Raw genomic sequence first — 15,563 nt, 5'->3', positions numbered from 1 at the left:
AAATTATCTAGCTTTAAAAAAGTTACATTCTATTCTTTAGGACAGCAACAAAACAAACCCAGGTCATCCTGATTAAATTTGGTATTTCTTGCAGTCTTCAGAAATGACAATCTCCCTTTGGATGAATTACTTGAGCAGAACAATAATCTCATCAATCTTATATTGATTTTTACTCTTTCTTCTTTTAGAAAATGACTGGTCTTTTATTTCTGTGAATACTTTATTATAACCTCACCTATGCTATTAAATCATGTTTGTCTTACATAAGTTAACTTTTCAGGATCTATTTCTTGATTCCCAAGGTAGCTGGTAATATCCCCAAGAGTAGGGGCGACATTTTGTATTTGGTTTAGGCCACAGAAACTAAAGTAGTATAGAGCTCACAGAAGACACCTAAATATTGGTTGAATAATTATGAAGATTTACACAAATATTTATTGTCAATCCCTTGCTTTCTTTTATTGGCATTATTTAAAGTTTATCACATAATTTCTAAAGTAGTTACCCTGGAAAACTTTATAAAGAATTTCAATAATTAAAACAGAAAATGACTGCTCTCTGGATATTTTCTCCAAATTATGGGACTTGTATCAAGTTATGCTGTGGAGAAGAAAAGAATCACCAGTGGTTACTATTGACAGATAACAAGCCGATATTTTGATGTGTTTCCTTGCAATAATTTTTTTCTAAGTCTATATGCTTTTCTAATCAAAAAGTGACCATATACTAGATTTCTAGTTTCATTAGTTTACTTTTTCATTAAGCACTGTATCATGAGCATTCTCACATAATTGAATATTTTCTGAAACATGGTTTTTAATGTTCTAGATTATTCTGTTCTATGTATGAACTGTAAGTTATTTAACCATTATCCCATTTAGGATATTTGGGTTGCTAACAATATTTCACTTTTTAAATAACTACTGTGATGGAATGGGATGCAGTTTTTTTTTTAAGGTTTTGTTTATTTGTTTATTTAGAGTGCATGAGCAGGGGGAGGGGCAGAGGGAGAAGGAGAAAGAATCTGAAGCCAACTTCCAGCTGAGTCTGGAGAGGGGGGCGGGCCTTAATCTAATGATGCTGAGATCTTGCCCAGAGCCGAAATCAAGAGCCGGATGTTCCACCGACTGAGCCACCCGGTGGCTCCAGGATGCATAGTTTGAAAATGAACACATTCTCCCTTAGAGTTAGGATGGGTTGGTTCTCTCCTGGTCGTCTTTTTTCCCTTCTGTATTGAAAAGCTTACTCATCACTTTGCTTGTTCAAGTACACATCTTTCTTCCATCTCAAGCCTTTGTCAAGATTTAATGCACATGTTTCCATAAACACCGAAATCAGTGAGAGTCTGAAATTTAAAAGGAGCCTGTTTTTGGTAGCTAGTTGTTTCTCTGGTTTGCACTTACTGTCTCCCATTGGCCACTTGTTCCTTTGTTGGAAACTTCCATTATTGTACTATCATCCCTGTCAGTCCTTCATTCAGGGTTTTTTGTTTTTTTTTTAAGATTTTATTTATTTATTTGAGAGAGAACATGAGAGGGGTAAGGGTCAGAGGAGGAGCAGACTCCCCGCTTAGCAGGGAGCCAATGTGGGACTCGATCCTGGGACTCCAGGATCATGACCTGAGCCGAAGGCAGTCGCTTAACCAACTGAGCCACCCAGGCGCCCCTCGTTCGTGTTTCTGTGTAATAATCTCTTAACCCTAAAACAGGCAAATGCTAATAAATTCTTTGCTTAGGGAATTATAAATGACTCGGGACACCAATAGCCATATAAGAGTGCTGCCATGTTTATTAATTCAAGGACCTTTTCTTTGTAAAATATTTTAAGCTTTCCAAAGCCCTAAAAATTAGCACAGCATCTTAGGTCAGAGAATGAGTTAACTTCCTATGTTGATTTATTTCTGGTAAAAGTCAGCTATCTTTTGGATGAAATGTAACCAACACACACACACACACACACACACACACACACGTACAAAACTTTGTAAATTGATCGAACAGTTCTCTACTGTCTTTTATTTTGATAAATCATCTTACTCAGTATCAGTCGACTGAACTGAATGATATTTCTTTCCTTTTTGAGTGGGAAAAACTAACCTGTCAAATATTCTTCAGTTACGATTTATCTGGAATTTCAAAAACATCTTCAATGGCATAGAACCAAAGATAAATGCTTTGTAAACAGTTCTTAGGGTCTTTTTAAAATTAAAATCTTAGACATAATTTTTCTCCACGATTTAATTTTTCATCTTGGGTTGGACTTAGACACACACACACACACACACACACACACACACACACACTCTTTCTGATTACATCTCCAATCATGTCACTGAAAATCTTGATTGCTGAACAAATGACCATAACAATTATCTCAGTTAGCTTGGGGTAAGTGTTCAGTTATCACCAAGATTTGTAAGCAGTTTAGAACTGGGAAATGAGAGACATTTACTTTTGAAGCCACTTAAATGGATGTAGTTGCTTAACATTACAGGAAATTTAACGGGGTGGCAATGAACACTGCCCCTTTATTCTGTACTAAGGAACTAATAGTATTGCTCAGGGTTTTCCCACTTTATTTTTTTCAAGAACTGTTTTTTTTTTTGTTTTTTAAGATTTTATTTATTTGACAAAGAGAGAGACAGTGAGAGAGGGAACACAAGCAGGGGGAGTGGGAGAGGGAGAAGCAGGCTTCCCATGGAGCAGGGAGCCCGATGTGGGCCTCTATCTCATGATCCTGGGATCATGACCTGAGCTGAAGGCAGATGCTTCTCGACTGAGCTACCCGGGTGCCCCAAGGGTTTTCCCACTTTAGTGCATTCATTTTGGCAGGCAGGTAACTTAAGGAACTCTGGTGTGAACTGGTTTAATGAGTGAGGATCTGGCCCTAATTAATATAATTGAAGTGTTCTATGAGGAGGCTTTTGCTTCTGAACTAGCAAATACAAGGAGGTGTAATAACTTCTCTTTAAAAATATGGCATGTCGACCTCCACAGTCTTCAAGAAGACTCCTGTTTCAGCCTACTTTTCCATTGTTATCTCCCCTAGCATAAACGACAGGCGCGCTGCCGGAGGGCGCCGCCAGGGGGCGCAAGTCTACAGCGGCTTCGTCAACAATAGGGGCCCTGGAGCACTCCCTCCCCTCCTCTCGCTTGCTTCAGCTTCCGCCGGAAGCGGTTATTGTCAGTTGTTGTCAGGTATTTGAGCTTGTTTGTGGTGGGCTCGCGTGCCTGACTGGGTGAGGCTTGGTTCCGGGACCCCGAGAGGGAAGCTCGAGCGTAAACCCGGGCAGCGGGATGGACGTTCTGAAATCGGAGATCCTCCGGAAGCGGCAGCTGGTGGAGGACAGGAACCTGTTGGTGGTGAGGATCCTTGGGGGTGGTGGGGCTTTGGCGGTCGAAGACGTGGGTGGGTGGGTGGGTGGGTGGCACTGGGAGTGAGAGGAGGGGTGAAGGGGTTTGGGCAGAGATGAGGCTTGGTGGGAGCTCCGCAGCTACCCGGAGCGGCCCCTCTAGACCCACCCTTTGACACCTCCCTCGGGAGTCTTAGGGAGGTGGGGAATTTCAGCAAACCCCAAGATTTTGGCAAATTTCTCCCCAGCTGCCCCTTTTCCCTCGAAGTTTCCCCTTCTGCCCCTTACACCCACTTCCATCTGTCCGTATTCTGCGAACGTGCCCCGGTTCTGGTGGTTCACGTCTGTCGTTTTACTAAGGGTTTGTGCCCGGCTGAAAGGAGAGTAAGGGCAGGCCCAGAATTATTTAAAATTTGTAACTCCGTCCTACTGTTGAAACCTGAGTTTTTATTACATCCCCCCCAACACATAACAGAAGTCTCTTGGCCAGCCCTTCGCTTGATAGGACGGCTAAAACTGTTGTAGACAAACAGTGGAGAAAAAGGAGAATTGCATGATTTAGAAACTTCCTTAACTAGATGTTCATGACTTTGTTGCTAACAATAACTGAGACCAGGGGTTCTCAAAGCCTTGGGCCTCCGGAGCCCTTTACACTTTTCCAAACTGAGGATCACAAAGGGCTTTTGTTTATGTATTTATCGATATTTACCGCATTAGAAGTTAAAGCTGAGAAGTTTTTCTTATTGAAGTTTAGTTGACATAGAAAATTGTGTTAGTTGCAGGTGTATAACATAGTGATCGACAATTACAAACATTAGGAAATGCTGACCACAGTGTAGTTTAACATCTGCCACCCACAAAGGTATTAAAATGTTATTGAGTGTATTCTCAATGCTGCACTTTTAATCCCGTGACTTAATTTTATAACCGTAAGTTTGTATCTTTTAGGCCCCTTTACCTGTTTTGCTCGAGCCCCACCCCCATCACCATTTGTCTGTATTTGTTAGTTTCAGTTTTTTTCTTTTTGATTCCATATGTAAGTGAGATCATATGGTATTTCTTTCTCTGACGTCACTTAGAGTAATACCCTCTAGCTCCATCTGCATTGTCCCAAATGGCAAGATTTCATTTTTTATATGCAACTATATAATTTTATATAGACTCGACGATTTATAGTCTTTATCTTTCTGCTTCGAAGCATCCAACAGTAGTTTTCAAATTTTTTACTGCCCCAGTCACTTTAAGAAATTTTTATATTTTGCTCTGATATGTATATGGAAAAAGTTTCATGAAACAGTTCTTAACTACATGTGATTCTATCATGTTTTAATCAGTTGTTTGATTTAAAAATGCTGGTTGGGAATCACTGAATTGTTTTCATTACCTTATCTGTAGCTGGAAAACACCTGTCTATGTTACGTTGTTCTGGAAGAGCTGCCTCAACTTGGTCATTTCAAATGATGTCGCAGCTTTTTATTGTTAGTTCGAGAGTTGAAATAGTAAGTACTTACTGTGAGTGCCTCTTTGTTAAATTGGAGAAGCTCTTAAAATAGCCTCCTGTCACCTGTCCTAAATGATCTGCCTGGTGTAACTACTCAGAGGTAAGTGTATTCTCTGCGGTGCTCTCATTCCAGTGCTTTGGGGCCTTGGTGTTGGTGAATCTTGAGTTAACACAGAGCATCATTATGTGGAAAACCCAGGGGGCTTAAGAAACAGCAGAGCATAATTAGCAGTTTTTGTTGTCATTATGAGGATGGGCTTTGCGTAGAATTCTAGCTTTTTCTCCCCGGTATTTATTGAATGTTTTCTATATATGTTACTCTGTGCCGCAGAGGATTAAAAAAAAGTCATGTTTGATCCTTTAAGGAATATGCATTCTGTTTCACAGAAAATAGAGAAGCCAACATGCAAGATATTCCTTGCTTTTTCTCCCGTTAAAACAGGATGAGGTATCAGTTAAAGCTTGGGTCAAGCCTTCCACCTGCACGCTGGATCCCAGCTCATCCTAGTACCACCAGGAACCTGAATGTCACGGATCTCATTTCTTCCTGTGCCTTCAGTTTACTGGTCTACCCCCATCAACCCTGAAACATACTGATGTCTCTTCCATCTTTAACAAGGTGTTTTTGTTTTTTATAACTAGGCTTCTTAAAATAAGTTTTAATCCCTACACCTTAACATGATGCACAAAGGTTCCTGCCCCACAGCGGTACTGAATTGGTTCTAATCAGGGACAGCAGTGACCTCCATGTTTTCTAGCTGACCTCAGCAGCATTTGACACTCTTGACCAGTCTTATTTCTACATGTACTCCTTCACCTATCCTCCTTTATGATAGTACTAAAAGAATTTTGGACTTAAAAAGGTCAAGAGTTAGTAATTTCTGTGCCGGTGAAAATCTGTGCCCATTACACCCCAGCACCAGAGTTCTGGCTCTTTTGAACCTTTTTTCATTTTTTCAGTTATTTGAACTTGCCTTTCTTACTCATCCTTTTCTTTATAATAGTCTTCTATAATTTTTTTTTTTTTTTTTTAGATTTTATTTATGTATTTGACAGAGACACAGTGAGAGAGAGAACACAAGCAGGGGGAGTGGGAGAGGGAGAAGCAGGCTTCCCGTGGAGCAGGAATCCTAATGGGGCTCGATCCCAGGACCCTGAGATCATGACCTGAGCCGAAGGCAGACGCTTAACAACTGAGCCACCCAGGCGCTCCAGTAGTCTTCTATAATTTTCTTCAGCTCCTTACTTCATGGTCAGTGAGTAGCCTTTGAAAGGTCCTTCCCCCCTCCCCCCCCCCGTGTAGGCAAAAAACATTTACTGTCCTGTTGATAGCGTATTTTGACATCTGCAGAGTAGATTTTTTCTTCATTTTACTGTAAAAATTTTCATTTGTGCAGAAGACTTAAAATTGTACAGTTAGAGGGGTGCCTGGATGGCTCAGTTAAACATCTGCCTTAGGCTCAGGTCATGACCTCGGGGTCTTGGGATCGAGCTGTGGGTAAGGTTCCCTGCTCAGCAGAGAATCTGCTTCTCCCTCTCCCTTTGCCCCTCCCCACCACTTGTGACTTCTCTTTCTCTCTCAAATCTTAAAAACTTTAAAAAATTGTACAGTTTGAAATTCATATGCCACAACCTAGATTCTGTAGTTAAACCTGCATTAACATTTTGCTCTATTTGCTTTATCATGTACCTGTCCAGAAACTACTTCAGAGTAGTTATAGCAGTCAGAACTTTTTAGGATCGGTGATAGGCTATTTTAGTAGCTTCTCCACAGTTTGAGGAAGGGGGGACTCACAAGGTTAAGTATTTCAACTCTCACAGCTTAACAATAAAAAGCTGGGACACCACTTGAAATGACCAAAGATGAGGGAGCTCTTTGGGAACCATACAGACAGGTGTTACTCAGCTGCAGATGGGGTAATGAAAACAATTTAATGATCTTAATATATTTCAAGTTAAGTTACAGACATTGGTACACTTTACCCCTAAACAATTTGGTGTGCATATCATTAATGATCGTTCAGTGTTTATTTATACGTATTTTTATGTGTATACACAAATTTATATATTAAGAAATACATCAGTGAATTTTGACAAATGCATATGCCTATATGCCTGTGTAATCCCATCTGTATCAAAATACAGAATATTACCTCATTCCATCTTCCAGTCATTCCCTTTGCCTACCACCCTCAGAAGCCACCACTGTTCAGATTTCTTTGCACCAGTGGTTGGTTTTGCCTGCTCTAAAACTTCACAGGAGTGGAATCATCAGACTGTGCTCTCCTGTGTTCCACTATGTTTCATCATAATGGTTTGAGTTTTATTCATGTTGGATAGATGAGTTGTTCCTTTTTTTTTTTTGCAGAGTAGTAGTCCATTGTATAAATAGAGCCGGTTTGTGAATCCATTCTTCTGATGGGCTCTTGCCAGGATTTGGCTCTGAAGATGAAAGCTGCTGTGGAACTTGCTTTATAAGTCTGATGTTTGCATTTCTCTGAGGAAAATGCCGGGGAGTGGAATTGCTAGGTCATAGAGTACATATATGTTTTTATAAAAAGCCACCAGACGTTTTTCCAGTGTGCATGGACCACGTTACACATCTACCAGCAAGGAGGGTTCAGAGGTCCTCCAGTCGTGCGAGCAGTTTGTGTTGTCAGTCTTCTTAATTTCAGCCATTTGGAGGATTCTAGTGATACTGCATTGTGGTTTTAATTTGCATCTGCCTGATGATGATGATGATGATGATGATAGTGCTTTCCATGTGGTTTTTTTTTTTTGACCATTTGTAGCTCTTTTGTAAAGTGTTAAAATTGCTTGCATTATTTTTTAATTGGGTTGGTTTTTTCCTTATTGTGTTGAAGGAATTCTTCATATATCATGGATTCCAGGCTCTGTCAGATATGTCAGATATGTTTTGTGAATATTTTCTCCCAGACTATGGGTCTTCTTTTAATTTTCTCCTTCCTTCCTTCCTTCCTCTCTCCTTTCTCTCATTCTTTCCTTCCTTTCTTCCCTTCCTTTCTTCCCTCTTCACAGGGAGAGGGAGAGAAGCAGACTCCGCTAAATGGGGAGCCTGACACGGGTCTTGATCTCACCACCCTGAGAGCATGACCTGAGCCAAAATCAAGAGTCTGACGCTTAACTGAGCCATCCAGGTGCCCCTCTATTCATTTTCTCAGTCATGTTTTTTGAAGAGCAAAAACTTTGATTTTTGATCAAGCTAATTTATCAGTTGGTAATGGTTATTCTGTGTGTGTCCTGTCTGGGAATATGAGGTACAGCTAGCTGGAAAAAAGTTGGCAGTTCTTAAAAATTAAACATACCCGTACTATATACGATCCAGTCCCTCCATTCCTAGGCGATAATTCAAGAGACTAAGGTATTCTCTTATACTCTAAAAGCTATTTGTTTTTATTTAATAAACAGAATTCTAAACAATTTTGCATCAGTTTTTTTGTATGATGTGTGGTAGTGGTGTGGTTTATTGCATTCCATGTGGATATCCAGTGGTTCCAGCACCATTTACTGAAAATAATTATCCCTTTGGATGGTTTTGGTGTCTTGAAAAATCAAATAATTGTGTAAGTGTGGCTGCGTTTTGGGTGCTCACTTCTGTTCTTGTAAGCTGTTGTTGATCTTTCTGCCGATACCACACTGTCTCTTGATTCCTGTAGCATTATGGTGAGTCTCCAGGTCAGGGAAGGTCAATACTACCACCACCACCACTACTAGTTTTTTTTCTTTTCTTTTTTTTGTCCTCCTCTTCCCCTTTCTCCTTTTTATTCTCTTGCTGTGATTTTATTTTTAAGCAACATTATTGAGGTATGATTGACATACAATAAACTACACATTTTTAAAATGTGCAGTCGGGTGCATTTTGACATATGTATATACCTGTGAAACTCACCACAGTAAGAGCGTGAACATGTCCACCTCACCCCACAGTTTCCTTTTGCCCTTTTGTAATCCCACCTTCCTGCCCCTCCCTGCCCCCCCCACCCTGTCCACAGGCAACCACTGATCTGCTTTCTCTTACTTTGAATTAGTTTGCATTTTCTAGAGTTATTTGAGAAATTGTTCAGTATGTTTTCTGTCTTGTCTGCCTCCTTTCATTCAGCCTGATAATCTTGAGATTGATTCATGGGCTTGTATATATCAGTACTGCATTATTTTTGTTACTGAACAATATTCCACCATTGTACGGGGAAATCCCAATTTGTTAAACTGTTGAAAGGCATTTGGGTTGTTTGCAGTTTTTGGCTGTTACGATAGAGCTGCTATGAACATTCATGTACAGGTTTTTATATGGACTTAGGCTTTCATTTCCCTTGACTAAATGCCAAGGAGTGAGATGGTTGGGTCATATAGTGGTTATGTTTAACTTCATTTTCTAAAAGAGTTTGTGTAAGGTGGGGTGTTATTTCTTGCATACAATTTTATATAATTTTATGTTTTATAGCATATGTAATTACAAAATAGATTTCATTTGTGCAAAGTAAATTTTCACGTAGTTCTCCTTTGGTGATATCAGTGATAAAATACAGCCAGCAGGATTCATTGGCACTTAATAGTTCTTTCATTTTGAAAAGCACTGTCTTTTTTTTTTCCTCTACTGAGGTCGTTTAAGTTTTACTCTCAGGATTTTCATTTTTCAGTTTTCAAATGTATAACAATAGTCACCATGCTATACACTATATCTCCATCAGTAATTATTTTATACCTGAAAGTTTGTACCTTTTGATCATCACCCATTCCCCCACTCCCAACTCCTGCCTCTGGCAACCACTAACCTGTTCTGTGTATCTGTGAGCTTGGTTTGTTGTTGTTAAAATTCCTCGTGTAAGTGGGATCATACATTGTCTTTCTCTCTTCTAATTTACTTCACTTAGAGTAATGCCCTCAAGGTCCGTCCATGTTGTTGTAAATGGCAAGATTTCATTTTTTTATGGCTGAATAATACTCCATTCTGTGTGTGTGTGTGTGTTTGTGTGTGAGAGAGAGAGACCTTTTTTAATCGATTCATTCATTGATGGACAAGTTGTTTCCGTATCTTGGCTATTGAAAATAATGCTGCAGTGAACATGAGGGTGCAGACATCTTTTCAGATTAGTGTTTTCATTTTCTTTGGATAAATACCCAGAAGTGCAGTTGCTGAACAATATGGTGCTTCTGTTTTTAAGTCTTTGAGGAACCTCCACATCATTTTCCACAGAGCCTCCACCAATTTACATTCCCACCAAGAGTGCACAAGTCTTCCCTTTTCTCCACATCTTTGCTAATGCTTGTTATTTCTTGGTCTTTTTTTTCTGTTTATTTTTTTTAATGTAGTGTTCCATGATTCATTGTTTGTGTATAACACCCAGTGCTCCATTCAATTCGTGCCCTCTTCAATACCAATCGCCAGGCTAACCCGTCCTCCCAGCCCCCTCCCCTCTAGAACCCTCAGTTTGTTTCTCAGAGTCCATAGTCTCTCATGGTTTGTCTCCCTCTCCCCTCCAATTTCCCCCCCCGCTTCATTTCTCCCTTCCTACTATCTTCTATTTTTTTTTTTTTACATATGTATTATTTGTTTCAGAGGTACAGGTCTGTGATTCATCAGTCTTAGCACAATTCACAGTGCTCACCATAGCACATACCCTCCCCAATGTCCATCACCCAGCCACCCCATCCCTCCCACCCCCCACCACTCCAGCAACCCTCAGTTTGTTTCCTGAGATTAAGAATTCTTGATAATAGCATTCTGACAGGTGTGAGGTGATAGCTCCTGGTTTTGGTTTGTGTTTCCCTGATTAGTGATGTTGATTAGCATTTTTTCATGTGTCTGTTGGCCATCTCTGCATCTTCTTTGGAAAAATGTCTATTCAGACCCTCTACTTATTTTTAAATTGGATTGTTTTTATGCTATTTAGTTGTATGAGTTCTTTATATATTTTGGATATTAACCCTTTATCAGGTGTGTGATTTACAAATATCTTTTATTGAGTAGGTTGCCTTTTCATTTTGTTGATGGTTTTATTTGCTTAGCAGAAACTTTCTAGTTTGATGTAGTTTCACTTCTCTTTTGTTGGCTTTGCTTTTGGAGTCAGACCTAAAAACTCCTTAAGACAGATGTCACGGAGCTTACTGCCTATGTTTTCTTCTAGGAGTTTCATGGTTTCAGGTCTTACATTCAAATCTTTAGTCAATTTTGAGTTAATTTTTATGTATTGTTTAAGATAGTAGGGTAGTTCAATTCTTTTGCATGTGGCAGTCCAGCCCCATTTTTTGAACAGACTACCTTTTCCTTGTATATTCTTGGCCCCCTTGTTGTAAAGTAATGGATTATATGTACATAGGTTTATTTCTGGGCTATTTTTTTTTAAAGATTTATTTATTTATAGTACAGGGAGAGGGAGAGAAACGAAAGCAGATTCACTGCTGAGCGCAGAGCCTGACTCCGGGCTTGCTGTAAAGACCCTGAGATCATGACCTGAGCCGAAATCAAGAGTTGGACGTTTGAGCCACCCCAGTCACTCCTCTGGGCTTTCTGTTCTGTTGCATTCACCTGTCTGTTCTTATGCCATTACCTTACTGTTTGGATTACTTTAGCTTTGTATTATAGTTCGAGATGAGGAAGTGTGATGCCTCCAGCTTTGTTCTTCTTTCTCAAAATTACTTTGTCTATTGAGATCTTTTGTGGTTCCATATAAAACTTTAGATTGTTCGTTCTATTTTTGTAATAAATGCTATTGTAATTTTGATAGGGATGGGGTTGAATTTATAGATTGCTTTGAGTAGTGTGGACATTTTCACAGTATAGGCATACGTTGGAGATACTGCGGTTTTGGTTCCAGAGCACTGCAGTGAAACAGATATTGCAGTAAAGCAAGTCACGTGAGTGTTTTGGTTTCCCAGTGCATATCAAAGTTAAGTTTACACTATATTAAGTGTGTAGTAACCTCATGTCTATAAAAATATAACTTAATTTACACATATGGCTAAAATATTGCTAAAATATGCTAACCATCATCTATGCTTCCAGTGAGTTGTAATCACTGATCAGATACCATAGCAAAAATAAAGAATAATAAAAGTGAAAAAGTTTGAAATATTGCTAGAATTAACAAAATAGGGCACAAAGTACACAAATGCTGTTGGAAAAATGGCGCTGATAGACTTGCTCAGGTCAGGGTTGCTACAAATCTTCAATTTATAAAAGACTTAATATCTGTGAAGTGCAATAAAACAATATAAGCCTGTACTAATTCTTCCATTCCACAAGCACAGAAAATCTTTCCATTTATTTGTGTCTTCAGTTTCTTTCATCACTGTCTTAGAGTTTTCAGTGTATAGGTCTTTTACCTCCTTGGCTAAATTTAGTCTTAGGTAGTTTATTCATTTTTATGCAATTGTAAATGGAATTGTTTTCTTAATTTCTTTGATACTTTATTAGTGCATAAAAACAACAGATTTGTAGGTTGATTTTTGTATCCTGCAGTTTTACTGAATTCATTTATTCTTACAGTTTTTTGGTGGAGTCTTTAGGGCTTTCTGTATATAATAAGTCTTCTGCAAATAGTGACAGTTTTACCTTTTCATTTTGGGTTTTTCTTGCGTATTTGTGGCTAGGACTTCCAATACTGTGTTGAATAAAATTGGTGAGAATTAATACCCTTGTCTTGTTCCTGATCTTAGAGGAAAAGCTTTCAACTTTTCATTATTATTGAGTATGATGTTATCTGTGGACTTGTCCTACTTGGCCTTTATTATGTTAGTATGTTTCCTCTCTACCGCTTTTTTTGAGAGTTTTTATCACAAATGGATGTTGAATTTTGTCAAATGCTTTCTCTGCATCTATTGAAATCATAAGATTTTTTTCCCCTCCGTTTTGTTAATGTGGTATATCACATTGATTTGCCGGCATTGAATGATCCTTGCATCCCTAGAATAAATCCCACTTGGTTATGATGTATGGTTCTCCAAATATATTGTTGAATTTGGTTTAATATTTTGTTGAGGATTTTTGCATCTATATTCATCAGGAATATTGGCCAGTAATTTTCTTTCCTTGTGGAATCCTTGTGTGGTTTTGGAATTGGGGTAATGTTGGTCTAATAAGATGAGTTTGTAAGTGTTCCCTCCTCTCTTTTGGAAGCAATTGTGAAGGATTTAGTATCAGTTCTTTGAATGTTTAGTAGAATTAAACAGTAAATCCATCTGGTCCTGAACTTTTTTGTTTTTTGGGAGGTCTTTGATTGCTGATTCAATCTCCTTACTAGTAATCAGTCCGTTCAGATTTTGTATTTCTTGATGATTCAGTCTTGGAAGGTTGTAGGTTTCTAGTAATTTATCCATTTCTTCTAGGTTGTCCAATTTGTTGGCATATGATTGTTCATAGTAGTTTCTTAAGATCTTTTGTATTTCTGTGGTATCAGTTGTAACATCTTTCATTTATGATTTTATTTGTGGACTGTCTCTTTTTACTTGATAAATGTAGCTGAAGGTTTGTTGATGTTCATCTTCTCAAAAAAACCAACTCTTAATTTCATTGATCTCTTATCTTTTTAGTCTCAATTTTGTTTATTTTTTCCTCTGATATTTGTTAGTTCCTTCCCTCTACAAACTTTCGTATTCATTTATCATTTGTTCTTTTCCTAGTTCCTAGAGGTGTGAAGTTAGGTTGTTTGAGATTTTTCTTGTTTCCTGAGGTAAGCTTCCCCCTTAGAACTGCTTTTACTGCATCCCATAAATTTTAGTAAGTAGTACTTCCATTTTCACTTGTTTGAAGGTATTTTTCGATTTCTTCTTTGATTTCATTGGCTCTTTGGTTTTTCAGTAACGTGTTGTTTACTCTCCACATATGTGTGAAATTTCCAGTTTGCTTCCTGTAATTGACGTCTGCTTTCATACCATTGTGGTTTGAAAAGATGGTGGTTGATGTGATTTCATTCTTCTTAAATTTATTAAGATTTTCTTTGTGGCCTAATGATCTGTCCTGGAGAATGTTCCATGTGCACTTGAGAAGAACGTCTATTCTGCTTTTGGATGGGATGTTCATATGTATGTGTTACATCCAGCTGGTTTTAAGGCATCGTTTCTTTATTTTTTTTCTATCTGGATGACCTGTCCATTGATGTAGCATTGTGTCTCTTCAGATTGTGTTTGTGTGTCCTCCCATTTGGTATATTACTTTAGGGATTTTAAGGCTTATTTTCATATTTCAGCAAGATGTTGACCCTGCTACATCATTGGTGAACTCATGTATAGTGTCTTTTTTTTTTTTTTTTTTTTTTAAAGAGAATGCATGCGAGAGAGGGTCTGAGCAGGGGAGGGGCAGATGGAGAGGATCTTAAGCAGGCTCAGCTCGAAGCCCCACGTGGGGCTTGATCACAGGACCCTGAGATCTTGGCCTGAACCACAATCAAGAGTCGGATGCTTGGGGTGCCTGGGTGGCCCAGTCGTTAAGCCTCTGCCTTCAGCTCAGGTCATGATCCCAGGGTCCTGGGATCAAGCCCTGCATTGGGCTCCCTGCTCCGCGGGAAGCCCCTTCTCCCTCTCCCACTCCCCCTGCTTGTGTTCCCTCCCTCGCTGTGTGTCTCTGTCAAAAAAAATAAATAAAATCTTAAAAAAAAAAAAAAAAGTTGGCTGCTTAACTGACTGAGCCACCCAGGCGTTCCTATAGTGGCTTGGTTTGCATATTCAGGCTGTATATTTGTTGGTTTTCCGGTGTGTTTTTGTAGAGCTCTTGATGTTTGTATCTGATATATATAAACACTAAAAACCTTAACATGATTGAGGAAGGCTGATTTTAAATTAATGAAATGTTGACAGTCATGATTAAATGTTTTAAATTTTGATTTTCCTTTATTGGTGTAGGCAGACATTTCAGGTGATATGGTAGATAGGTTTCTGTACTTCGGACCTATGAATCTCAGTTTTATAATCTAGAAAGCACAACTTGGATAGAGTCTGAGAATAACATTTGTGAAGCAGCATGTAGGAATTAGGTTCTGTCTTAAAAAGGAGAAGCACTTTTATATATACCCTTTTCACATTGTTTTTAAAATCTGTCAGGGTGAGGCGCCTGGGTGGCTCAGTTGGTTGAGCGACTGCCTTCGGCTCAGGTCATGATCTCAGGGTCCTGGGATCGAGCCCCACATCAGGCTCCCTGCTCCGTGGGAAGCCTGCTTCTCCCTCTCCCACTCCCCCTGCTTGTGTTCCCTCTCTCGCTGTCTCTCTCTGTCAAATAAATAAATAAAATCTTTAAAAAAAAATACAATCTGTCAGGGTGACAGGGCCAATAAAAATGTTAGGTGCTTTAGGAGAGAATCCAAAGAAATTTAAACCATCCGTTCATATGCTATCTTAAAATGTATACCAGCCACTTTTAGATTTCTTTGTTTGTAGGTCTTTATTATGCATTCTGTAGTTAATGCAACAAACTTTGAATATTTTGAATATAGTTAGAAAGGAAATTTGTAAAATGAATAAACAAGTCATAAAATCTAATTGTGGCTGCATCCCTAGATAGCTCAGTAACTTTGGGCAAGTTATCTAACCTGCTTGAGTTACTTTTAAAGGTGCTGTTTTGCTGATATTTAAGTTTTAATACTCTACAATTTTAATTCTATCATAAATGTGTCCTCAGCACTTTATATTTCAAAGTGTATTTTCAGCGTACTTTGTAAAATAACGTTTTACAGTTAGAGAACCTTTAGTTGCTCTTTC

General features: G+C 38.8%; 1 protein-coding gene across 4 annotated transcripts in view; it reads left to right on the top strand.

The window, feature by feature from the left end:
• PRPF18 (pre-mRNA processing factor 18) overlaps window positions 1–15,563 on the top strand; it is an 80,532-nt gene that overhangs the window by 29,162 nt on the left and 35,807 nt on the right. The window contains exons 1-2 of one of the 4 annotated variants that reach the window (XM_028114160.2): window positions 3,180–3,362; window positions 4,748–4,851. The exons of 1 other annotated variant lie outside the window; for it this stretch is intronic. In XM_028114160.2, the coding sequence (XP_027969961.1) occupies window positions 4,765–4,851 (87 nt within the window). In that variant the 5' untranslated portion in view covers window positions 3,180–3,362; window positions 4,748–4,764. Of the gene's footprint in view, window positions 1–3,179; window positions 3,363–4,747; window positions 4,852–6,086; window positions 6,106–15,563 lie in introns of those variants that run through there. 2 more of the 4 variants (XM_028114161.2, XM_088025805.1) reach the window with 2 other exon arrangements.

Source organism: Eumetopias jubatus, unplaced genomic scaffold (assembly GCF_037043125.1).
Source record: "Eumetopias jubatus isolate StellerSeaLion01/CBP00866 unplaced genomic scaffold, mEumJub1_p1.0 scaffold_8, whole genome shotgun sequence".
Taxonomy (NCBI): domain Eukaryota; kingdom Metazoa; phylum Chordata; class Mammalia; order Carnivora; family Otariidae; genus Eumetopias; species Eumetopias jubatus.
Note: the sequence above shows the minus strand (reverse complement) of the source record. Positions and strands in the feature narration are given on the sequence as shown.